This window comes from Chamaea fasciata, unplaced genomic scaffold, assembly GCF_029207755.1.
Source record: "Chamaea fasciata isolate MVZ Bird 193981 ecotype frontalis unplaced genomic scaffold, bChaFas1.0.hap1 SCAF_8, whole genome shotgun sequence".
Lineage (NCBI taxonomy): Eukaryota > Metazoa > Chordata > Aves > Passeriformes > Sylviidae > Chamaea > Chamaea fasciata.
In genome coordinates this window covers 33844030-33871127 of record NW_027094093.1, presented here as the reverse complement: position 1 = coordinate 33871127, position 27098 = coordinate 33844030, and the positions used below count along the sequence as shown (strand labels likewise).

The window sequence follows — 27098 nt, the reverse complement described above, 5'->3', positions numbered from 1 at the left end:
CACTGATCCATACACTCTGTCAATCCAGAACTTGTTAAGTGCTTCCAATACAGATGATATATTTAGGAAATGATGTAGCTCAGCAATAGAAGACCAATGAAGCCCAAGCCATAAAACCACTAGGGAAGAGGACTCAGCTATCTGCCATGAATAATATTTACATTCAATCAGAATATCAAGTACAGATTACATTTCTCTCCTATCAAGAATGTGCCACCTTTTGCTTAAGCAATCACTGGGCCATCATGACTTTTAAGTGATAATAACAACTCAGTCTCCAACAAATAATCTACACAGGACACAGGCTCAGTAGTTTTTTACATTGACAGAGCAGAGCAAGATTATCTCCTCTTAGAATTTCCAGGCTCATTTAATCATCCAGCTATAATAGCACACAGCTTTTAAAGGGAGCCAACCCTGTTTGCACAAATTTGACAAGATTGCTGTTTTGTTAAAGGCACTTAAAGGCCCCTTTAGAACTGGAAGTAACTCAGACTGGACCAATATCCTGACCCCATTAATGCAACACCAGAGTCTCTCCACTAAGGGATAAAGCAAAGAAGGATTTGAAGAGAAAGGACTTGTGAGCAACACAAAACACAACACAGTACAGAGGGGTAAAAATAATTGTGAAATATACCAATTTATCATGATCAGGACAAATTTAGGACCGGTTCCTAAACATCTCACTGGTTTTGAACAGGTATATAAAGGTAGCACCCACTTCACAATATTTTCTTGCAGAACCAGGGCATGCTCACTGCCAGATCATGTGAATTTTGCCCCAAATATTACACATCACATGAATAGAGTTGGTTCATTCCTGAAGGGATACAGCAACAGCCTATATCTAACACAGGGCAACTGATCCTCTGGGATGGAGGAGAAAATCAATGCCCATGCTGATAATACATTAGATTTAGGATTTCAGAGAATCAGAATAACAGTTTTGAAAGGGACCTCAAAAGATATCTAGTCCAATCTTTGTTTTCTCAAAGAGAACAAGCTAAGTTCTTCTGTGCCATAAAGTCTGAAATCTTATTATTGGTATTCCTTGCCTTTTGTTTTCTAAACTGGGAAGAAAGTATAAGTGCTTGTCAAACTAATCAGTTGAAATTGTGGAGAATTCCATAAAAGCATGATTTCACCGAGAGTATTTAAACACGATTTTTAAATAGATGCATTACTGGTTCCCAGTAAGGCATAGTTCATTTCGTGTCTTGGCTTTCATATGTAAAATAACTCAATTTTTATATGTTTACAGCCCAAAACAACATAATTATAGTTTGAGACCATTTATTTCTTGAATTGAATAAAATAAGTGTTTCACTAATTTATTCTTTGCTATTTTTTTTTTTTGCTGAAATACTTTGAACTATTTCAGCTATTTTTTGTTTGAATAAATATTATGGCTTTTCTTTTGAAGAAATGAACTTTCTTTATAATCTATTATTACTCTTCTAAAGGCTTCTACATAGATATTTCAGAGAATTAGACAGGGATGCTTCAGAAAAGATCTGCCTTAATTTAGCCTATTTTGTATATATCTATCAACCCGTTCATGCCATGAGAGAGTCTGAAGACCCATGAGACATCATCAGATAAGAACACAGTTTCTATTAATTTTTCCATCTATCTCAGTTCTGAGAAGTAAAATATACTGTCAATTCTTGAATAGAAAATATAATTTGGTTCCATGAACTCTATCTTAACACCATCTTTGTAGCTGCTGAAATAATGTAGTTTCAGGCTCCAGTAATTGGAGGAGGCAGAACACAAAAGAGGAGAGGTAAAAGTTCAGCCCTGAGAGATGGACAAGGGATAATGAAAGGAAGGGTGATAAAACAGCGGTGAGGGGATTAAGTGGGTGATCCAGGGTGTTTTGAAACACAACCACACTTCTCCTCCTCTTCCTGTTTTCCTGGCTGAGTATTCATAGAAAAGCACAGGAAGAGCACTTCTGAAAACAGCAGCAGAGAAGAGGTAAGACCCAAGGAATATAAAGAGCACGGAAGGAGATCTGGCAGCAAAGCAGTGAGAGGAGCACGGCTCCTGTGCGAGGGGTGAGAGCACAGCAAACATTCCGAGTTTTTCCAACCCACACGAGGGAAGTTTTCAGTTAAATCTTGAAATAAACTGGTAGGTAGAAGAGGTGTTTGAGAAAACGTTGTTTGTAAAAACAGAGCAGGTTTATAAACCTCCATAGGCAATCCAAAAATAAAAGATACTGATAAAGGAGATGGCTGGTAGCTAAGGGAAAAAAAAATATCCGTGTGTGGGGTGCATGCTCATATCTTTGCAATCAGTAATTCTTTAAATGCTGTCTCTGGTGACCCTGATGGTAAAATTTGTATTGAAAACATACAGAAGAAAATCACAAAAGAAATTTTAAAAAATCCACCAAAAAAAAAAAAAAAAAAAAAAAAAAAAGAAATAAAAAAAAAAGAGTCTGAAAACCAAGAGCTCAAAATACATTGTTGTCCTCAAAGACCCATTTTTTCTGTCATTGTGTTAATCACCTTCCACCACTTTGCCTGGATATGATGTCCTGTCCCAAGAATCTTACTTGGAAAGCAGATCCACATAATAGGGGGAAATGTGATATATTAGGATAAATTTAATTTTTAAAGCTGTTTTATCAGTCTGAGACTCAAGTGTCATTCTAGGACTCCAGCTCATGGCCTAATAGTACTCTTACCTACCCAGGAGACCAAAAAAGGAGTTGATCATTTAAATCTGTGAGAAATCTGGCTTAAATGAATATAAACTAAGGTAGTATTAGTGCCCCATCTCTTTGTTCTTAGGGTTTTTTTGTCATGTAATCTTCATAATTACTCTTTAATCTCCACATTCCCTTAAACATCAGGAAAGGTTCTTCTGTTTCTTAAACTCTAAATCACAATGTTTTCTATTGAAAAATTTTACAAATAGAAAAATACTCCTGATAAAAAAGAGCTATACCTTAGCAAAATCTTTCTGACAACTGTTTTGTATTTGTTCAGTATGAAAGGAATAATCTTTATGTGTTCCTTGACATATCTTAGATAAAACTGAAAACTCGGTCAAGTAGTCGATAACAACATTTGTATGTTCATGAACTGTTTCTCTCTTGGCCAGCCATCTCAGAATCCCCATTTCCTTTAAAGACAGCAGTTAATGAATTGAGACATCAATTATATTGTTCTGAAAACCTTGAAGCAAATGAGCTGCACAGTGATGCAAAAATTATAAATGACCTTTAATGTGACATAAGCAAACTCACTACCTCACACTCAGGTAATACTTTCTTGTATACTCACATAGATTTTCAACACACCAGAACTGGAAAAGGAAAGGACCTCCTTGAGAGCAGAGTCTAGACCCCCTTCCATTTGTGGGAATCATTTACTCTGAACCCAGAAAGACTCATAAACAAGGTTTAGTGGGCGAGCTGACTGAAGATCCCAGGTTTTCTACTCCCCAAAAGTGTTGTGTTCGAGCAGAATGACTTTGTATTTCATTGACAGAGGACAAATTTGCCTTGCAGATTCTGAATGGTGTTAGAGAATTGTGCATGTGCAGCTGCAGCCACACTGGCAAGCAGAGTCTGAAGCAGAGGAGTTGTTATAATCAGAAGTGGCTGAGTGATGCAGAGCCCACAGACTATTCCCTGTTGCTCATGATTTTGGTAGGTGAAGGGGAGGAAAATTGCTCACCAGACAGCAACTTCAGCGACGCAATCTCATTTTCTATCAGGCTGAAAGAGCTCAGGGACAGTGAACTAGATGTTCACCTTTTAATTTCATCATTAAAGCATCAAGTGAGTAAATTTACCCATCACAGAAGTGGTGGTTTGAGAGCACAAGGACTGAATTCTCCTGTACAGATGGATAGAGAGTCATGTGACTTCTTTGCCCTGTGCTGAGCTGTGGGGATGTGAGGCACACCACGTTTACAACACATTTGACTTTCCACTTTTTACATGAAAAATTATGTGAGGGATCATTAGGCCAAAAAAATTAAGCTCCTCTCTAAATTTACACTAATATCCCAGTCACAATGAGCCTTTTAAATGCTTTTGATGCTACAAAAATAATCCTGGAAGTAACTCTTTGTAAAACTTGGGAGGTTGAAGCTGTATTTCACTTAAAGTAGGTGAGGAATTTATTCTGGGAGTTGCCACTTGTAGGAGAAAGGGTATGTTGACTGGAAATTCCACCCAACATCTAATGTGGGGAACTTCTGGATGCTTAAGAGGAAGGAAGGGAGAATCAAAACTGTATTATTGAATGTTTAGGAGAGGGAAGACGTTAGGGTATGACTGGCTGTCAAAACAAGAGATTTAGGCATTAAACACACTCTGAGTAGAGAAGAAAGTAATGCCAGAACATAATAATATAAAAAGGAAACTAAGAATTGATGAAAAAACCATAATTTCCCTGGAGCATCCTATTGACAGCTCCTCTTGTTTCCCTTTTCTCACTCAGTAAAAACAGAAAAAAATATTAACATGGAAACATACAGAGTGAAATGGGAATATCCTTAGCACTCTGGTAACAAGACTTCTTAGACCAGTGTAATTTTTCTGCTCTCTCTTGACATTTTAAACAAGATTTATGTGCTGGTAGATGTTTCAAATTTTAAATGATGACCCACACAGTGTAATATGTCAAAAGAGCATTTCTCTGCCAACATTCTTCTGAATGAGAAATGGGCTGGACAGCAGGTACTACTAAATGTTAATAGCTCTAAAACTACACAAATTGTAAATTTATTGAATTGTGTTAATAATGAATCCTTAAACTGTTCTCAGAATTCTGAAGGAGTTGTAACTCGAGCAGAATTAAAGGTGCCCATAATCCTCTGAAGTGACAGGCAGAAGTGGCCCCATCCAGAGGAGTTTGTTAAGGAGAAGGAGCCAATCTTCACCTGAAGAGTAAATTGGTTTGGGGCATTTTATTAGATTAAAAGAGAGAGAAGTACTTGAGATTACATGGTGATGCTCAAGTCATTACATAAATAAAAAGTTACACTCCTATTTAAAACCCAAAAGGGTAAGTTTCTAACTCTAATAGCTGCAAAGAGAAGCATGGCAGTGGAAAGGTGATAAATACTGATATCTGCAGGCAGCTTAAGCAAGTGTTTGAAGTGTTAGGTGCCAGTTTTGGTCAGCATGGGGCTGTCTCCAAGGCACGTGGCTTGGGAAGAACAGTGTGATGGTGTGTAAGTCTAAGCCCAGCAAAGATGTGGGGCAACGGCACCGAGGAATATGGTGACCAGCCTGGTGCACCCTGTGCTAGGCGGGGTGTGAAATGTTTCCTGCTTCACTGGGAGCAGAAATAGTTGGGGTCAGAAGGGGACATAACTTCTCTTATTTCAAGTCTGGATCTGGTCTTTTTCAGAAAGACTGTAAATGTAAAAAAAAACTCCAACCAAATAAACCATCAACTCAGAAGAGAAAAAAATATATTGGATTTCTTCTCTGTTTCAGAATGTTGATATCTCACCCTGAGTTTAAGAGATGTCGAGTACCTTCTCTGTGAATGGCTGTTTCCACCAGCTTTAGTAATTTTTATTCCCTTCAGAATGATCTCGAGCCTCTTCAACTACAGATTTGCTGTGCCTTAGCAACACTGTGATGGCACTGGAGAACCAGGGGCTGGTTGTGACAGTTCTGATTTGTGAGCTTAATGTGTAACCCTGGGAGAACCAGAGGCTGGAGGGTCACAGCCTGGGGGGCTCCTGCACCACGTGGATGGAAAGTGCCCTGGTGTCAAGTTGGATGAGGGATGTTAAACCTGTGTCACAGAAATTTGCTCTCTGTCACCCTTGCTCTAATCTTCCCCAGAGGGGGTCAACAGAGGAATCTGTCTTTTTGGGATCTGATCCATACAGGAATGATGCTCTGCTGCAGTGGGGGAGTCCATCAGTAAGAACAGAGGTCCTACCATGCACAGCTGGAGCAGAGCAGCAGCATCTCCACCTCTTATCTACTTCTGTGACAAATAAACTCAATTATCCCACTGCTCCACATCTCCCTGCTAGTATGGACAGAAATACTGACAAGGTGGTGAAAACGTGGGTTTGTTCTATTTTATAACCTTGAGCAGTTCACCTTGTTGTGGTTTTTTTGGTGATTTCACCCAGTCCAATATGCAGTCATATATTGGCGTAGCAGGGAAAAACAGATTCACACACTCACCGTTTGAATTGATAATGGGTTATACATTTGAAGATATTGATCAACAGCAAGGAAAATAAATTGAAGTAATGCAGGATTTGAGAAAGCTGCTGACTACAGACAACTGAGTCTGCATTCTTTTGGTTTGCTTTCTTTGTTTTAGCTTATTTAGATCCTTGGAAGGCTGCACAAAGAAATTTTCAGATATTCTAGAAAAAATCTATCATGTTCTTACTTGAACTAAATTGCACACTATCAGTATAAGCAAAAATCTGAAACAATGAAAGATGAGAGGACACTTTGGTCAACACCCTTGAATGACACCAAAAACTTACGAGGTCACCTCTACAGAGTAGCTGAGGGGCCTTTATCAGTATATATCCTAATGAATAACCAACAAAAATGTGTCACTACTCTTCATTGGTAGTATTTGAGATGTAAAAGCTGCTTTGTCACAGAAATACTCCAAAAATATGCTGCCCCATACAGGGAAAGATGAAGTTTATTTGAAGGATGGGTACCTCACCTCTATCATCTGCTAAAGAAATAAAAGATTTCCCTCTCTCAGGTAGTCAGTCTGATCCCCTTACTAGTTACTCAAATTTAATTGAGAGGAAAACCCATTTAATTATGACACAGTGGAAGGAACTCAAAGCTATAATCAGGGCTCATTTCAGAAATTTGCCAGAGAGGTCATTCAGCCTTTCCCTGTCATTCCTGTTGATTTCTGGTACCTGAATCGAATTTTCTAGGGACTATAATGACCATCTACTACTGATAATTTTCTGTGGAGCTACTTCTTTCATCTTCCTCTCACTCATTCATTTTTAAAAATCCTTTGCCTTCTCCATGTTTTTGCTGATGTCCTCCTGCTTCTTCATCTCTCTTCTTCCATTCTGTGTCCCTCATCATTCACCAGCCTTACTTTGGATACTGAAATCCATGTGTTTGCCTTCTGCTCCACTAAATACCATGTATTTACCTGCTGATGGCCACAGCTCGATCCAGTGCCATTGTAAATCTCCAAAACATTGTGCTTCAAGGCAATAGAAACTCATCAGCTGCCAGCAGAATGACACTATTTATCAGCTAAATAAACACTGCTTTGGCTGCCAGGATTTGCTTTGGTCCATTCAATGCCCCAACTTTCATCTGACCCTTGCCAAGCATCTAAATCTCTTTCCCTGCTAACTATGGTTAAGATCTCCATCAAGGGGAGTTTTTAGAAAGCAATTAATATTTATATTTAAAAGAAAGAGGGGCATCCTGCATGGGGTTAACCCCAGAACCAAGCGAGGGTTTTTGTTCAGGATCCAATATATTCCATATCCTACAGAGTGAGTATGCCAGAATCAGTTAAAAATAGCCTCCTCCATTCATTAGCGTCAGCAGATGGCCATTAATCTTCCTGAAAGTATTGATTCAAACTACTCGTCTCCACTTTCAAGGCCCTTCACAGAGTCCCCTCTGCCCATCTATCATCCCTCCTTACACAGCTGAAAAGGTGGCTGGCTTAGGGACAGATGGGTGACAGGAACAAACCAGCCTCCTCCCTCACACACTGCCCCTCGTGTCTGGAGGGAGCTGCACACTGCACCAGCAAAGCTCTTCCATTTGTCTCCTTTAAAAGCTTTCCTAAAACCTCCCTTTGCCATTCCAGGGTCACCCACTGGTGTGATGGCACTGGAGCCTCTCCAGGGCAGGACCTTGCCAAGGGCCATGTTGACACTGTGTGTTTCTCCATCGCCAGCATCTGTCTGTGCCAAACTGCAATGTTCTGTCTCCTTGACTCAAAGAGCTGGAATGCAAACTCCCTGAGCTATGCCCTGCAGAGCATTTCCCAGCACAGCATTGCAGTACAGGCAGGTAATTAGAAGCAAATCTTGGCTCAGGAGGTCAAGAACTGGAAGATTCACCACAAAAAAAAAAGGTGCACAGTACCAAAACCTCACAGACTAGTGTAAACTAAAATTAGTAAACCAGCATAGCAAGTTTTTGCTTGGCTGCAGTTTAACCTCTGCATGTCAGCCCAGTGCTGCAACTCAAATAATGCCTGACCTTCCCTGAGACTTGCTGCCAAAAATATATTTCATCTGGGTGTTGAATGCCACCCTTCAAGTGTCATCACTGCAGTTCCCTGTGCATCAGTGCTGCTGTCACTCACAGCAGACAACCCCATGCAATTTCTAAGCCACTTGGCATAAACCTCCCCATAGCACATTTGATAATTAACCCTTTTACTTCTAGAATTGATGTTCTTTTGTTTGCTCCAAACCCAAAGGTTCACTGTGGTTCCCTTCAACTCTAGACCAGCAAATTTAGCTAATATATATATATCTTCTTTCTGCCCTAGATCTTCCTTCAAGATATTTCCAAAGGCATGTGGATTTTCCTGGAGGAAATACTGAAGATGCTAGAGTCTCTCACCAAGAAGATGTATCTAAGACATCAAGAAATGTACTTTCCCTTCTTTCCCAACTCCAAATTCCAAGACAAGATATTACATTTCTTCTGGAAAGAAACCCAACAGTCATTCACATTCCATCCCTTCCAGTGGAAAGGAACTCTTCGCAAGCTCAGACATCACCAGAAAAACAACCTGATTTGGAGTTCACAGCACCTGAGAAACAACCTTTTCTTGAGAAAAGAAGTGACACACTCACACCCCCTCTGCATGAGGGGCCAGAGCCCAGAGCCCCAGCTGTCAGTGTGACCTCCCACCCCCCTCCCCATTTGAAGCATCACAAAGAAACTACAGCACGGCGTCTTCCTCCTCCTCCCAACACAAATGAAGGTTCATTCTCTGCACGGTCACAGACTCATTCCAGGCATGGTTATTCTCCCAGGAGATGGTTCAGTCAAGTTGCAGCCTTGAGGAACAAACCAGCCCAGAGTTTCCCAACAGAGCAGCCCAGAGCATCTCCTTTGGCCACTCACATCCCCTCCCCTCATCGTTTGTTAGGTCCTTCCCTTGGTGCTGCATCCCAGAGTGCTGGTGCCCCAGCAGGGTCTGCTCCCAGAGCAAGGCTTCCAGCACCCACCACAGCAGCCAGGAAGTTGTTCAGCACAGCAAGGGGTGCTGTGGAGCCACCAAAACCCAGCAGTGGGGCGCACCACCAAGGGGTGTGTGCTGACCTGCCGTGTTTCACCGGTGTGCGGTGCGAGCCGGCTGGAGATGGAGAGGTTAAATGTGGGCCTTGTCCCCCTGGATACAGCGGGGATGGAATTACATGTGAAGGTAAGGGACAAAATCCTCTTTAAAATGCTCTTATAACTCCAAGTCTAATAATTCTATATTGCTACGATTCAGGATGGTTCATGTAATGACAGGTGGAACTCCGATTTCTTCAGAAGGCTGATAGCAAAGTTTATTGAAAGATTCTTTTTATACAGTGTTTCAGTACAATAGGATTAGTCCTTTAGGGAACCACCTTTTTGTAAACATCTCTACCAGTAAACAAGTTGTAAAAACGCCAGGTGTCAGGAGGGAGATATCTACAAGGGTGTTTTGGGTTCCTCCTTATGATTTCCCAGGCCAGACTGAGAGAATTTTGTCCTTGGCTTTCCCACAGTCTTCAAGGCACTACCTGGAGCCTAAGAATCCATGTTCTGACCACTGTCAGGTCCCACAAATTCTATAATTTTTTTTTTTTATTATAAATCTGGAGATTTTTTGTGGCTGGGACCATTCTGTTTTCAAAACCAATTATATTTCAAAATAATAAATAAAACCTGTAACTTTGAAACAGCTTTTTCTGCTAACAAAAATGACGTCTTTATTTGATACCCTCTAATCTATTAAAACCAGGGACAGATTGTGATCTTGCTTAATGCCAGATTCATTCTACTAAAGTCATCGCATTCAGAACCGTATAAAATTTCCATGAGAAAGAGTAAAATTGATTCTACTTCTTTATACAACGCATTCTAGGAAGAACTAATTTTTCTAATATCTTAAAAATTACTTATAAATATCTATCTATTATCTTAAATATGAAACTGAACTTGTCATCTGAAATGTACAGCACCAGAAGGGTTTTCACAATATATTGAGCTATTTATTAGGCACCTGAGAATCCCTCCATAAAACAATAGGATTATGCACTCAGTCGAAGCAATGAATTCCCTGACTCTGCTATCATTAATCACACCTTTGGCTGATATCCCTCTGATAAGCTGATATCTCAACTGGCCTTCCACCACACAAAGCAAAATATTTGTATCATTCATTCCCCTCTCTTTCTCATCTGGTCTCTCATCCTTCACGCACAGAGCTGTGAGCACTGCTGGAGATATAGTACAAGATGTACAAGGAAAGGTTACTATCATCTTGGGCACTTCATGTTTTTGCCTATTTGCACATTTCTGAAATGCCCCTCCTAAAGGATTCAGAGTTACTTGGCACAAAGGAGTCTGTCTTTAACTTCTGTTTTATACCTAGTGGTGGAAAAGCACCAAAAATGTTCTGGTACTGAGAAGCTCAAAGCAAGTCTGGCCACAGAAAGGCCCCTCCTCGAAGACCACACCCTTGTATATATGAATATTTACATTATGGACACAAGGCTGTGGTGTGTTTAGTAGACCCATCAGTATAGTCCTTAAAACATAAATCTACCTTAAAATGTAAATCTGCCTCTGCCTTTGCCTTTTTATTGTGAGATGTTTACTTCAATTCCTGGTATTACTGAAAATCTCCCTGGAGAGTCCTTAGGATGAAATACTTTATTACCAACATCATTCTGCATCTCAGGGCTTGATGACACGATGCACAAACATCCTTTTTTTGTCTCTTGTCACTGACCATGACACCTGACTCTATAATTAGCCTGTGCCTTCCCTTTTCTTCTCCATCCTGAGCCGCCCTACACACCTGTACCTGGAGCAAAGCCAGTGCTGTGAACAGCACCCATTGTACCTCCAGCCATGGATGTCTCTTCCCATGTCAGGTGAAGGCGACTCATCATGACAAATGAGGTTGAAAAATGAGGGTAATTTCTTGGATTAAGGCCTGTCATGACCTCAGCTATCAGCACCTTGCCATGCCCACGCTGCACCAACTCCCCTCAGGACAGCAGTGCCCTCTGAGAACAGGAGGCACAAATATTGGGCAAAAAATCAAAGCTTAGAGGAGACCAACATTTGCAAAATCTCCAGGCTTCAACATAACGTCCTTGGCAAGTGGGCAAAAATGTCAAAAGACTCAGACAATTGATAGTTGTCACCGTCTTATTTCATATCAAAATTTGAGATAAAAGAACCAGCCTGCTGATAGCAAGTTTTAATACCTATGGATCTTCAGGGGATGTGACCTTTGTTTAATAAGAATATCTGAAAATAATCTAAAATAAGGAGTACTTTACCAAGTGGTATGTATGTTATGATAAAATACAATTTATTTTTTTCCAAATGTGCAGATTCAAAACCAGACTTGGAGGACTAGTAGGAAAAAAACCATAAGCAGCATCCTGAAAACCAATTTCTTTCCTAAACTATATCATAACACATTTTATATCTTTAATATTATTATCCCTCTGGACGAGGCCCTCAGTCTCCCTGTCACAGTTCAGCTGAAAGTCCTCTTCCTCTGCTTTGTCACCCTGCACTGGGGGTCACAGACTCACAGGACCACAGGATGGAAGAAACCCCTGGGGACCATCAGGTGTAACGTCCTACCTTCTCTTGGAAGAACACAGCTAAATGTCAGTGTGTTTGGCTCATATTCAGACATCTATACTGAGATATTTTCAGACAATTTTAGCAATTTCCATTTGGATCACTCCCTTTGCTACTGACATCAGCGTTGTCTGTCAGAAGTAGAACCCTGCTTTTGCTCCTCCTGCTTTGCTGTAATAAGAATTACAGATTATTTTCCTTCTGTCAGCAGCTACATACTCTGCAGGTGAAGGGAGATGAAACAGCCCCTCAAGGCTCTTTCTCCTTCCTGCACAAAGGCAATAAAACCTTTTATTAGTAGCCTAATGTTAAGACTTCCCAGGCAAACACACCAGCTTTAAAAGTTTCATTTCAAAGCAGTGTTTTGGAGACAGTCAGCATCACTTACACAAAAATAAAAAATAAGTAGGGGAGGTAAGGCCTGCTGTAGTCCACTGGATTCTCCCACACTTTCTCCTGCAGAGGATCCTCTCTGGCATTTATGGAGTAAGCTTAGCCAAGCATTCCTTTGGTGATGAGGGAGGTTGCTAAATACCTAATTTTCACTCTGAGTGCCGTTTCCAAGGATATATGCGGTAAAAACCAGTGCATTGTTACAGTCTCCTTCTAGCAGTTTTTGGGACAGCACGAATCACCTGCCAAAGGGCACAGCAAGAGTCCCAGAGCACGAGCAGAGATTTACACATTTCAGTTCCATGTGCCTGTTGAATAAAAACCTAGCCCTGTAATAATGCAGAACGAGCCCAGACAGGATTGCTGTCAGAGCATTTCTGACATTTTGTCTGGTGTGCTACGAGTGGCATGTGTGCTGCAGTGATTTGTAACATTCGGGCCCAACACTCTGAAACCTTTGTTAGTGTTGGTAGTCACCCTAGAGCAGTTCCTGGTCACCCTGCCACCGTTCCTCACTCTACCAAGGTGCACAGGTCATCACTTGCAAAGATGCTGCATCCACAGGACAAGGAAAAGGGGAAAATGCTGTAATTTCTCTGGGCTCAGCTCATTCCCCAGGGTCTGTGCATATGGCACTGCCTGAGAGCAGCTGTTGTACTCCTGGAGCTCCTTAGGGTGCCCTAAGGTGGAACACTTCCTTTCCACTTGATAACAGGATTGAACTCAATGAAAAATGCTGCTTTGGGTATCGTTGTTGGGCTTCTTTCTGAGAGAGCTAGACCTGAAAACTGATGAAACATAAGATTTTGAACCGAATTTCTGATCCTCCTTTTTTTTTTTTTTTTTTTTTTTTTTTGTTTCCCTGACTCCAAGCTCTTTTGATAGGGAGTGTTTGGTCACTAAAACTGTACATTAAAAAAAATCAGTCTTCATTTCATAAAATAAAGACAATTATTTAAAACCATTTTGGGTTAGGTTGACAGTTAAGGACTGGTATCTTTCTAGTATTTCAGCAGTCAAAAAAGAGCCTCAGCATTCCTGTGAAAGATAAAGTTACAATACTTCAGAAAAATATTCTTAAGAGGGCTAAATCAGTAAAAATCTGGAATATTTTATTGGCTTTGTACAGTATTTTCTAAGAGAAGGGGAAGTCTAAAGTAGTGGGAAGTCTAGAACAGTGGGAGTCATGTTTTCTGCTCGAGAGTCAAAAACACAGCATTGCCTTGACACTTCAAAACCACTTTTCAAACCAAATAATTTTCAAAATTATCAGAGAGATGGGGTGGTTGGGAAAGCATTAGGACTTCGCCATGTACAGCTGCATGAAACAAGGAAAAAATGTGGGTAGCTCACGTTCATTGTTTTTGACATTTTATACCCAAAAAGATCCATCATGTCAAACCAAAAGTCCTTTCCCTATCTCCAAGAGCTGTCAACTGCATTTGTCTGGCAGTATGTGGAAAAGATGCAGTGATATTGTTTGGAATAGCTTCTCAGAAGTTATGGATCATGTGCTCCAAAACATCACGGTGACGCCTTGGAACTTTATCCCGTTCACCCTTTCCAGGTCACATCTGATTTCACAGTTTCCTACCCTAAAGTCATATTTTTCCCAAGGACCTTATATATTCACTTGTTTTTTGTACAAAACCTCTTCTATAACTTGTTCATTTATCCTTGCCTCTTTTTCTGTATCTTTTCCACTTTTATTGTAACTTTTCTGAGCTGAAGGATCAGACCTGCCCATGGTATTTAAGATGGAGCTCACCATGGATACAGGCCATAATGAAGTCTGGCATTTTGTGCTCAGCTCCATTCTTAATGATTCCTACCACTTTATTTGGGTTTTTTTGGGTTTTTTTTTTTTTTTTTTGCCTGCAGATGAGCACTCAGCTGACATTTCACAAAACAAAATGCATTGGTACAACCTAACCAGCACTGGTGTCTGCATTTGTATTCCCAATTTATTCAGTCAAGTTTCTCTTGTTAACATTCCAGTTGCTATGATGGACATTTCTCTCACAAGCAGGCTCCAGACTGCCGGACTATTTAAATATGCAATGAGTTAATTTAATTGCAGTAACACATGCTTTAATCCTATGCTTCATTTCATTTATGGGTGTATCTTACATGCAAAAAAACCCCGCTTAAGTCCACAGCTTTCCAAAATAAAAAACAGCAACCTAGGAACTTTCTTTTCTCTTTTTTCACCCCACCCTTGTGCAGAGCACATTAAAACTTCATCTGCACATTTAGGAAGTTAATGTATCTTTGAAAGGAAATAAATAATGTACAACGAAACGAGGTAGACTATTCTCTCCTTCAGTGAAGTCTGTCCTGATCTGACTTTGTGCAAAATTCTAAGCAGGCAATGCTCTCACAGCTCCAAGCCTGGCGTTGTTTGCACAGACCCAGGGCATCACATGTGGGTGGCGCAAGGAGTTACTCACTGTGGAGATGCCAAGCAATAAGTCCGTCCTGGAAGACATTTGCTGATTAGGCTATGGAAAACCAGGGAAACTACACAGCATCTGCAAAACATGTATTCCTGAGTGCCCCTGAAGTTGTTGTAGAGAAACTTATAAAAACTGTACGATCTCATTTTAATGGAAAATAGAAGTTTGGGGATATTTCCCAAAAAGCCTTTTCAAAGAAAACAATAATGCACTTCTCCATTTCCACCTCCAGATTTTAAATTGTAAACATAAACATACGTACACTTGACAGCAAGATTGACCATTTGCAGCAATGTTTTCCTCTCTGCTGTTATTTTTTCCTATCCAAAAACGCTTAGTATAAAAACATCCAAATACCTTTCTACAATTTAGCAAATGCTCATGGAAAAAAATATTCATTTCAGAAGATGAAAGATAGAAGTTTGGGAAAAGAATTTGACATAAGCAGCATATTTCTATTACAGTGGGAAATGTCTTTTAAGTGAATATTACTCTCACAGAGGAGCCAGTGTTCAGTTTTTATCTTTTGCTATTCACCAGTAATAGAACAGTTTTAAACATTTTACTATTAAATGTCACAGTAAGAGCTAAATGTTTTAATATCCCAAATACCATGTTCTTTTCTGACAGTTCAGATGCATCTCAGAATGTGCAAAGGCCAGATGGAAAGTGTTCTATTCACACGGACACACTTTAAGTGCTGCACACAAACCACGCTGAAATAAAGCGTAATACGCTTGAATGTCACCGTGCTTGGCACAGCACTCAGGCACCTGGAGGCTTTATGCAACCATCATCCTACAGGAAAGGCAATCGCATTTAATGTACTTCAAAAAGAGTGGTACATTTTCCCCCAGGTTTTGTAACCCCCTTACCTCCACACAAGCATTATTAACCAACTCTACCTGCTTTTAATTTCTGGTTGCAAAGAAATCACTAGACCAGGTGGCTCCAAGCCCCATCCAACCTGGCCTTGGACACTTCCAAGGATGGAGCAGCCACAGCTTCTCTGGGCAACCTGTGCCAATGTCTTATCTTCTTCGTAGCAAATAATTCCTTCCTAGTACCTTATCTAAACTATCTATATCTATTTAGTTGTCCAGGGAAAGATGATTTGGGTTTATCCCTTCTATTTTCTTTTTTTATTTATTCCACAGATGTATACTTGGAATTTCAGCTAAGCATATGTTGATTTGCAAATGTCTAAACCTCATAGCCCAATCGAAACTAAATTTAGCTTAATGACATTCTCAGCATATACAGTCAGGGTCTAAAATACACCTTGTAACTTTTCTATTCTCAGGAAGGTCAAATCATAAAGTTATATAATGCGGCACTGAAATTTCACCGTTAAATACCAAATACATTCCTTCAATGCTGTTTGTGTGAAAATGGTTTATTTAAAAGCACCTTCTTGTAGTCTGTCTTTTTCACTGCAATTGGAAAATGTGTGAGGGCTTTCATTGATTTTTTTGGATGGCAAAGTTCATATTCCATGGCTTGGTGACAATCACAAGAGGTGAGGAGGTCTTCAACACAATAACTGCATTTTAATTATGCGGCTCCCCAAGAATTAGTCCTTCATTTAGCTTTCCATTTCCACAGCCCATTTTCCAGCTTTAAGAACAAAATGTGGTGCATTAAGGTTCTCTTCGCATGTAACAATACTTTAAATGAAAGATGCTTTGTTTCAGGTCTCGTTAGCTTCCTTTTGCTTTTTCCTTGGAATAACCTTGCTCAGCTTCATATCCCTCATAAAAGACAGAACTCTGCCAGTGAAGTGAGCCAAAGTACAACATTTTTCTCTGTATTCACTTCCCACACACAAGGGAAGATATTTTTCATTCTGCTATGTGAGGTGTCTTTTTTCTTTCCAGAGGCCTGAGGTGCCTTTGGCACTCATTTCTTGCTCTGCTTCTTCCACAGAGCTTCTCCTTTGAGTGTCAGTGGTCATCCTGTCCCTTCTGTGACTGTTTTGTCCCTTCAGCGATCATCCTGTCCCTTCCTTGATCTTCCTCCTCCTCTTTTGCATTTGCCATACACAATTACCTCTTATAGGAGGGTTACAAGCAGAATTGTCTGGTACCTGCCTTAGATCTTAGGTTTAAGGGTCCGAAATTTCCAGGCTCCCTGTACAATAAAGCTTTTAGATGCAAACTTATCCACATTTCAAAAAAAACTCCGTGTCTTCAACAAATAGCCTGTTTCAGGAGCTGCAGTCCTTTCCACACTCATCCTCTTTCTTCCACAGAATTACATTGCATCCTGCAACAAGTCGAGAAATCTTTATCTAATTTGCTGCTTTGTCTGCAGAGCTCATGCTACTCATTAAATATTAACATTTTTGCTTAAATGTTTGCCATTTTGGTGGCAAATCCACACGCAACTCTTTTCTACAAGGGACACTCAATCTCTGCCTTATTGTGAGTTCTGACACCTGTTAAGGCTTACTGGCCATCCACAAGGCAAATTTGTAGAGAGGGATGAGCAAGGGCTTGAGTTGTAACTGCATTTGCACTTCATCCATCACTAGCCTTCAAAGTATCTACTTTAAACTGTGCATGCTCAGAAGTTAAATATGATTATGTTAAAACCATTCCCTTGCAGACTTTATACAGCTGCTCATTAGTGCTGTATTGCTAATGCGATACCTACTGCTATCCTGCAGTGTTTTCCTCAGCCAAATTACTCACTGGATTAATAAAATGGGATGGGGAAAGAAGTAACCTGTGCTGTGCTGGTAACCACGGGGAATGTGATATTTGAAGTGTATTTTTTCCCTCATGTTTCACTCTTGCAGCACAGTGTGAGCCGCCGTGTGAGCATGGAGGAACTTGTCTGCCTCACAACACCTGCTCCTGTGCCTATGGATTTGTAGGGCCTCGATGTGAAACAAGTATGTATGAACTCACTCAGGCTTTCTTCATTACATATTTCAACTAGCAGAAAATTACAAGGGAAAAAAATAAAAAACAAGCTTTTTTTTTTCTTTTCCCCCCCGTATTTCCCCTTAAAGTGATTATTGAATACAAAGGATAACGCGTTGAAGTAACACAGTAGCTATTTCAGAGCATATATTTATCGTCAGCATTGTTGCATTATGCAAAAATATGCACACCTAAAACATATCCTTAGTAAAATTGTTTCTTGGAAAACAAACAAAAATAGAAGAAAAAAAAGGTGCATGTTATTTATAATAATATTTATGAAATTTAAGATTGTGAGCAAATGTAGTAATGCTAATTTTGAGAACACAAATACCAGCCATGCCTATTAGGAGTAATGCTACTCTGCAATACGGGTATAAAAAGAGGTTAAATACAGAGAATATCTGAAAATCAGCCTTCAAACCCTTCTATATCAGCAAAACATGTGTACCTCCATAATTACTGACCTCGCTGCTTATTTAAATATCAGGTTGCCCTTGAGAGGAATATAATTTTATCTATGAAGCCGAGTAGTTGGAATACTTAAAAAGCAAAGAATTTTAGGTGTGTGCCTTCTAATAGAGAAAGCAAATCAAGGAAAGGGACAGATTCCACCCTCGGTTTACCTCCTGGCCCAACACTATCAGTTATTGACTGTAATAAGGCAACTTTAGGATCTGCACCAGTGTTAGTGTTGAGAGATTTTGATCTTTTGTGTGTTTTCCAGTGGTGTGCAGCAGGCACTGCCACAACGGCGGGGTGTGTGTGTCACCAGATGAGTGCCAGTGCAGGCATGGGTGGAGCAGCCCCTCTTGTGAGACAGGTGAGTGGTTGGCAGCGACTGATCCTGCCCTGTGCTCCCCAAAATCCCTGTGGTTCCCCCACGGCCCAGTGGTCAGACTGGGAATTGTTGCTTAAAGAATTAAAGCCTAAGAAGAGGAGACCAAGTGCAGGGCAAAACCTCAAGAGGCCTTGAGTTTATGTAACTATTCAGAAGTTCAGATGTTTATGTAAGTATTCCTAAGTTTAGATGTTTACCTAAGTCTGAGGATTTTATAGAGGGAACCTACAGATGAAATCTTTTTTGCAGCTTTTTAAGCTTGTGTGATTCTGGAGCTAATTCTTAGCATTCTGCGCTGCCAGAATTCACACTGCTCCTCCTGCCTGCATCTCTCACTTGCAGAGCACCTACAAAAAGCATCCACAGGAGTGTGGGAGCTCAGGAAAAAAGCCACCTCCACCCATCAGTACAAAATGACAAGGTGTGGACTGGAACTAGGTACTTATTTCTAGTCAGGGCTCAAAGTCAGCTCAGAACCCCTCTCAGGATCAAAGTCCTAAAAGCTGGGGTGGATATTTTCCTCAAAGGCACAGGAACTAGAGCACTCACCTGGGACGAGGCATGCAAAATAGTGAAATATTAGAAGATGAGGACTACCTGAATTAGTGCCAGACCTCAAGGCTCCAGAGGCAGTCTGCCTCTGCCATGGTGAATATTAAATGACTGAGACACCTTCAGCCTACATTACCTTTCCTGGAAGGTGAGAGATGTTGTTTTAACCTCCATCTCCTGGAGATTGCTCTTCCTGTAAGTGTTAAAATGACAGACCTACTGAGGACACATAAATCAGCCCAGCTGTGACCCACAGGAAATGACTGGGATTGTCACTGCTATTCTGGTTCCCACTTGCTCTGCTTTTCCCTCTCATGGAGTTCTGCAATTTTATTTTGGGGCGGCTTTAAACAAAACCATCACAAGAGAAGGACAGAAAACAAGCAACCGTAGCAGTAACTTCCAGAGCAGAATAACAGCAGCAGGAATATTTTTTGTCTGCTGACAGCTTTGGTGAAAGGCTGCCAGACTCACCTCTCTGGCACTGTTGCGTGTGCACTGCACAGAATATTTTGTGGGTACTGCTGGGGTTTCCCACCTCAAGTGTTATGATAGGAATCTCAGGAAGAATATATGTATAAAAATGAAAACAAAAGAGGAGTTTACTATTGGAAATATAAACTCTGACAGACTGACAAGATCATGGACATCCATGAACTAGCCAGGATAATGAGTAGACTAAACAAAATTCCTCTTCAGCAGTGAATTCAATTCATTTTAACTGTATAAGTGACTGTCCCTTAGTCAGAAAATCCTCTCATCTAGACTACGATTTCACTTTTTTTTCTCTCTTTCCAAATTGACATTTTATTTCTTTTTTAGTTCATCTGAAACATTTTAGTGACCCTTAATTTATTTAAGCTTAAATGCATTTAATTTATTTAATGGGCTCTTCTGCATGATACTGAAAGACAAAGGCAACAGAAGGGGAAAAAAAACCTGGTTTTAAGTGTCACTCTGCTTTACAAGGAAAACTTTATCAGATTCCTTATTCTTCTCGCACTGACTTCCCATCTAAATCAATTTGAAATTCTAATAGTTTTTTCTTAAAACAGTCTGGTACTTGCCACATGGAAATATGCAAGACAGATTTTAATTCCTAATGCCTGTTGTAACATCTAGAGTAATAACAGATACATAAAGAGGCAAAGAGAGCTCAGCCAGTGGTTTTGTTGGTGATGAATGGGCCAATGTGTTGTGGGAACTGGCATTTAAATGAGCAGAACAAACAGGTTTTTGGGTGCACACCTATTCAAGTCCATGGAAATGCCACAATGCTCTGCTGAATGCAGACAAAGCAGCAAACAATTAATATCTCATCTCCAGGTTATCCAGGGTGTATTTTATTTGACTACATTTACTACCTTGGGATCATGCTTGATGAGAATACTGGAATAGAAAGAAATGAACTGTGCGAATCAAAGGAATACATCTGAAATAAATTAAATTATTACATTAAATTACAGTCTATTTCATCTCCCAAGATATGCTAAAACACCACTGAAATGCTCCCACTGTGTCGACCATGAATAAATGTTACAGCACAACTGACCTGCAAGGGTTGCATTAAACTTTTCACAGTATCACTAGAAATATTAATTCTAATGACATGTGCAGCAGTAAAAGAGTGCCTACTCTAAAAAGTTCATTATCAGAGATTCATAAAGTGATCTCCTACTCCCATCCAGCTGTGTGCAATCCTGTGTGCCTGAATGGAGGAGTTTGTGTACGGCCAAATACGTGCTCGTGTCCTTCTGGTTTCTATGGGCCACAGTGCCAGAGAGGTAAGAAAGTTCTATTCATCTTCTTGATAAAGGGCCCAGGTTCAAAATATAAATATCACCTATAACATTACCTACCCCACATGAAATATATCCAGACACTCTCCTTGTCATAACCACGTGGGCTCCTTTGTTGTTGTAGTCTGTCGTAAATCCACATTTTATTGTTCCTGATGGTATTGGGAAAAAGTAAGAACTTATTGGTGTTGCCATTAATGGTAGCTAAATAATTAGTCTAAAACTACCTGAGTCAGTGACATCGTTAATTAGGAAGTATTCAATTAAATGTTAAAGCATGGCAGTACTTTGTTCATTTTTGTACCCTGTGATGTGTACTATGCTGTGCTTCAAAGCCAGGTGATAATTTACCTTCAAATGGGACTCACAGTGTCCCCTACTTGACCACCCTAAAGTGCTGTGGGTGGGCAACTTCTGTAGGACTTCATCAGATCCTTGTTTAAAAATCTGATCCAATATTACTCTGATTGAGCAGGACCTGATTGTGAATCCCTGTCCTGGCTCTAAACTGAGACTAACAGTATCCTGGGCTTCTTACTCCCTCTGTGCTGCAGAAGTCAAATGAATGAACCCTTTAATGACCCAGTATCTCAGGCAGAACATAGAAGAAAGAGAACTTAGGGCCCAAGGAGCTGCAAGACCCCTGTGCAAAGACCGCTTGCTTTTCTTTTTTCAATGTGTAGTATTTCAATATATAGTAGGATACAGTAACTCCTCCTGAATCTGGGAATATAAATGCACTCTTACTACCAAAACTACTGCAACATTAAAAGTTCTCTGCTCTTACCCTCTCTCTCTTTTGTTTCCCTGGCCCTCCAAGATGAATGTGATCCTGATGCATATTTTTGCAAGTGAATGATTCACACAGAAAAATCTAATTGCAAATGGAGCTTGCTGGAAACTCTTTGTTTTTGTGATGTTGGGGGTGAAGGAGAGAGTGAAAATGATACAGACTGTAACTTGGTGATCTTGCTCTTGAACACAGAAGGTGATTTTCATCATCTAGGAGATTTGAAATTTTTGCTCTCAAGTGTGTTCTGGTTTAGACAGAGCTAAAACTTGAAAATAAGTATCCACATTCATGGATCTGGAATTGATAAGAGGATATAATGAAGGGATGCTGAAGGAAATCAAAGCCCTTCCTTCTGCTTCTTTGAGAAAGGGGGAAGAAACAGCACCAAGGCCAAGCTAGCAAATGCCAAACCCTGATCTATACTTCATGGGGAGAAGCCCTTGAGGAAGCCCTTTGACTTAAAAATCTGACACCGTTGGGAATATTCTGACTGCAAGTATCTAAGAGACCCTCGGGTGCTAGGAATCATGTCCCACATTTTTTCCACAAACAACACAGAATCAATCTCCATCCAGGCAAATCACCTGTCCAAATCACCTTTTGAAGAGACACCTTCCCTACCCCAGCTAAGAAAAATACCTCTGTGAACTGCTCTCCCAACAGAGGCACCTAAATAAGGAGCCTGTGTTTTGGCAATGTGGATCCCCCGTGTGATTTTGGCTCACAGAACGTTTCCTTTCCTTTCCCCAGCTGTTTGCATTCCCCCCTGTAAGAACGGTGGTCACTGTGTCCGCACCAATGTCTGCTCCTGTGCCCAGGGCTACACTGGAAGGAGGTGCCAGAAAAGTGAGTCACACATTTCCCTTTGTTTTCCAACAGTTCTCTGACACCTAAACACCTTTTGTCCTTTTTGCGCATGTTCCACAGAACATTTAGCCTGTATGTATGCTGGGATCATCTCTGTTTCTACCAGAGCCCATAAAGCTCTATGTTATACTCAAAACCAACCTGTTAATCAGAATAAGTCGAGTCGAAGTTGGGAAGAGAACATTTGGCTGCAATCCTCTCTAAATATTTCAAGCGCTCAAAATGAGTAACATTCATATTTGGAGATTAATTAATTATTTTGCATGGAAGATTTTTTGGGGAAAAATTAAAGCCAAAGGCCAAGAAGCTGACTAAGATCCTTAAAAATATTAGAACATCATAGTTCCAGCTTCATTAAGGTAATTGGTTAACAGCACTTCATCTTGAATTTTTTCTTGTCACTGAAAACTCCCTTTTCACATTACCATTTGTATTAATATTTGATTCTTCAATTCTTCTGGGGAAATAGGTTATTTTGGCACTTTTACAGACTCAATTGCTCAACAATATTTGTCAGCCAGGGAGTTTAGGATATGTATGTGAAAACTTTTTTTTTTTTTTTTAATATTATTTCTTAATCAGTTTGAAATTGGCAAGAGGGGAGCTGTGAAAACAACCGTTCTTGGCAGGAAGAATCTGTACATTTCCAGAGCATTTTATGTCTCTCACACACAGAGGAAAAAAAAAAAAAAGCCAGTAAAAAATTCCCTGCAGCAACAAAAGCCCTCTCATTCCCCACACTGCCGCTCTCCCCTCCTTCAGCAGGGAGGGTCGTGACGCACAGTGCACAATTGAATAGTCTGTTCTGGCAGGAATGTGCTGGAGGGAGAAAAAAGGAGGAAAAAACCTTATGTTTGGCATCCTGTTTTTGAGGTTAGAGAACATTAGAGAAGTGCTGTTTCCAGCTTTAAACACCCTGCCACATCTCCAGGCAGATCAAAGGGAAGCGCACTGATGATGGCTGCAGTCTAGCAAAGCACTCCCTGGAATCCTCCAAACTCCACCCACTCACAGCAGGTTTCTTTCCACTTTCCAAAAGTTTCTCGGGTTTTGTTGTCCATCTCGGTATAATCTTCTGCAAAAATGTTTTTTTTTGAGATGATGAAAACATTTCTATTCTGTCTGATCCATGCCTTCATTCTATTTCAATAACTGCTATTTTGTCTGGTTTATTTAGCCTAGTGTTATAAAAACTTCAGAAAGGGGCCTGTGACTGTGATGAATGATGAGAAAATTGAGTGGAAGGAAAACACTACTTTTTGCTGATTCTTACTGGCCACTGACTGCTAATTGGTGAAAAATGTCGACTAATATTTCTTTTTTCTTGCCTAAAATCAAGAGCATATGGGACAAGTATCAAGGGCCATCAAAAGCAGTTGATAATTCACAAGATTTTATAACAAGAAGTTGGTCTTAGAGCTGTTTGTCTTCTTATTGTTGTTACATAGAATAACTTCTCTCTCCTCTGGCAGAAGTTCCAGATTTTGCAGCTCCTCTGGAGCAGAAGCCTGCAGGACACAGCAGAAGTCAGTCTCAGCTGACCTTTGCAAACTTTTCTCCACCAAATGGAGAAAACCAGTGCTCCCAGCAGTGGGAGGCTGCTCTCTGTCCCATAAACCTCTCAGAGTTCAAAGGCAGAACACATCTCACCCCTTTTTTAGGCATGATTTCATATCATTTCGCATCAGGCATGGACTAGATTGGCGGATTAGATAGTATGTGTGGCACACACTGAAAGGCTAAAAGTGTAAACACAAACACGTGTTCCTAACTCAGACAAATAAAAAAGAGGAGAATAAATCCTTAGCGTGAAGAATTCCCATTACCCAACCCCCTTTTTTCTTAAATAAAACACGTAAAATTTAGAAATTTTGAAATTCCAAAAAGAGCTGAGTATCACACAGCTCAGACTGCAGTGTCACTAGCAGTAAACACTTCTGTATTTATACATCTACCAAGTTAATTTTGATAATCCTGAGGCCACCCGGGGTAGATGACTGTGCAGAGGTGAGACAGCCCCATGGGCTGTGTGCCTGAGTGCTCAGAAATCCAGCTGGGAAAATTTTTGTGCAGTGCTTCTGCTGACGTTCTGGGGAAGTGCATGGAAAGAAGGAATCGGGGAAAAGCAGTATATTTCTGCTTTACAGAGGGGGGGTTTTCTGGATTTGAGCATATTTTCTGTCAGGCTTCAAGGACTCCATGTAAGGTAGCTGAGCTCCAAGTTGCACAGGACATTTCAGCTTGCACAGAGCTGTAAAATCCACACAAAGAGTGAGGAAAAAGAATACACATATCATGATAGCAAAGCTGTGATCAGATGTGAACTTTACTGGAAGTTTAACACTGCATCACCTCCCATTTCCGAATCACCAGGACAATGTCAGAGAGGCTGCTAAAGGTGAACCTGTGGCCCAAATCACAGCTCAGTGGTGTCCCCTGTTGCTGCCAGGTGGCCCCACACTGAGAAATGTACGGGTGGCTTAGCCACAATGATGAATGTGACAGTTTTGAGGGAAAAAAAATCCTTCCGAAGGATTTCATCTTTATTTTAATTGTTCTTTGCACTCTGAATATGAAATTTCTGTGCTCTTACATACTTTTACATTTCTAGTAGTTTCAAACACCTCTGACAGCAAATCAGCTTTACTATGTACTTACACCGAGTCTATAATCTTAGAAATTTGGGGTGGATTATTACCTGACTAATAAAACCTATCAAGAAAGAGTGAGTAAGCTTAATACTAATGTAGACAAATCGGCAGTTTATTCAAGTGCTCATTGTTTGATATGTTGATATTGTTTCCACTGCTTTTAGACATTTCTCTTTCCTTCTTAACAACTCACCTGCATGGCCAGAGAAAGAAAAGCTCCTATTTAATTTTGGCAGCTTCAGGTTCTCAATTGAAGGAGATAATTAAAACTAAAAGCCACAGAACTCATCAATGACAGGTTGTTTTTTTTTTCCTTTTTAACTGAAACCAAACAGGTTATTGGCTTGTTTTAAATACATAGAACCATGGCTTAGGATTTTCACTTTCATCCCTGTACAGTTTGGAATTTCTAATACTGTCTGCATGACAGCCAAAAACGCGCAGGACAGAGTGATGGCACCACGTCTTTTCTATTCAGGCTCACTCTCCTTTGCTCCCTGAGTGCGTGGAGAAAGGCATTCAGCCTGAAAGTTTGTGGTTTGTACCCAAACAAACATCACTCCGAAAGCCCAAAAAGTGTAAATCAGCGAGGTCTGATTGGCTGCCAGCTGCAGTAAGTGCCTGGTGATTATGCAAAGCAGACACCCACACCCCGGGCGTGCGGGTGGCAGCGCTGACAGGGAAATGTGTGGTTGTGCCTCAGCAATCTACAACCTCGTATCCTCACTTGAGAAGGATTGTTTCCAGTATAATCAGTCTTGTTGAGAGGGAAGAGGCAAATGCTGGCAGCGCCTCAAAATAAAATATATTTCTGGATCAACTTTGCATCCAACAAACACACTCGGGCGCTAAAGAAAAATTGTTTGTGCAGTGGTTTGAATTCCCTTTTGACAAACACAGCTTTAAAAATCCTGGGATGTCACTGCTTTTCAGGAGGCTTTAAAGCAGGGTTCTGACTGATATTTACTGCATCCTTACAAAAATTATAAACAAAGACAAGGCAGTAGGTTTCCTTTATTTACTACGTGGATTTTCATACGACTGCTCTACGAACAACCTTTAAAAGTGAAATCCCATAAAAGCTGAGTTTTGTTAGGAAAGGTTGGAATGAAGAGAAGGGGAGAATAAGAGGCATTCACGGGACGACATTAATCCTTTCCTCTGCTGTCTGCTTCCTGTGAGTGCATCTCTGAGAAAAAAAAGGCGAGCCACAGCTCCCTCTGGAGCTCATCAGCAAGCGGAGGTCAGGGGAAACCAGCATCCTCCTCCTCCTGCCTTTTCCAGCGCACCAGGCACACCTGGAGCCTGAGCTCAGCCCCTCTTTTGGCACTACCTCATGGCCATGCAACACAGACAGAGGCCTGGGACATGGTCCCCATTTAAAACTGAGAACAAGTTTCTGTGTGCGTCTGTTTCGTTTTGCCGGGCTCAATCCTGACGGCTTTGTATCACATAAATCATTGCACTGACACTGGGGCTTTGCAGATTGGATTGGAGTTAGGAGATAACTATTTCTCCATTTCAGTAATTCCTGCAGCCAGGATTTATAGCCAATTCACAGTGCACAATATAACTCACAGTCATTCCTCCAGCTCTGCTTGCTCCTCTTCCCTCCTCCTTTCTTTTCCCTTCCCGGCAGCATGAGGACTTTCTTTGCATGAGAGCTAGAGGCAAACTAATTGGAAATGTGAACACTAGGTTTCAAAGGCAGCTTTTTGCTAAGCAATGTCATATTGTGAAAGTCACTGATTTCCCACATTCCAGCCTTCCCATGTAATGTTTCTGTACATTACTGCCTCGCCAGTTGCATAAGCAGGAAGTTTTACTGCTCAACAAATCAGACTCCCACCGAGTTGTCATCTTGACACTATGTGATATATTCTCTGGAATGTCTTCACTGAGTAGCCAGATTGACTTAAGCTATCAAAAATCAGCCAGTTTGCAAACCAAAGGTCCAGCAAAACCTCCCACACAAACAGGCAGGGA

At 40.6% G+C, this 27098-nt stretch overlaps 1 protein-coding gene across 1 annotated transcript in view; it reads left to right on the top strand.

The window, feature by feature from the left end:
- The window catches only part of LOC136293576 (von Willebrand factor D and EGF domain-containing protein-like), a 164539-nt gene that overhangs the window by 119975 nt on the left and 17466 nt on the right, over positions 1-27098 (top strand). The window contains exons 21-25 of the mRNA XM_066190542.1: positions 8514-9398; positions 17483-17578; positions 18337-18432; positions 20691-20786; positions 22345-22440. Of these exons, the coding sequence (XP_066046639.1) occupies positions 8514-9398; positions 17483-17578; positions 18337-18432; positions 20691-20786; positions 22345-22440 (1269 nt within the window). The remainder of the gene's footprint in view (positions 1-8513; positions 9399-17482; positions 17579-18336; positions 18433-20690; positions 20787-22344; positions 22441-27098) is intronic.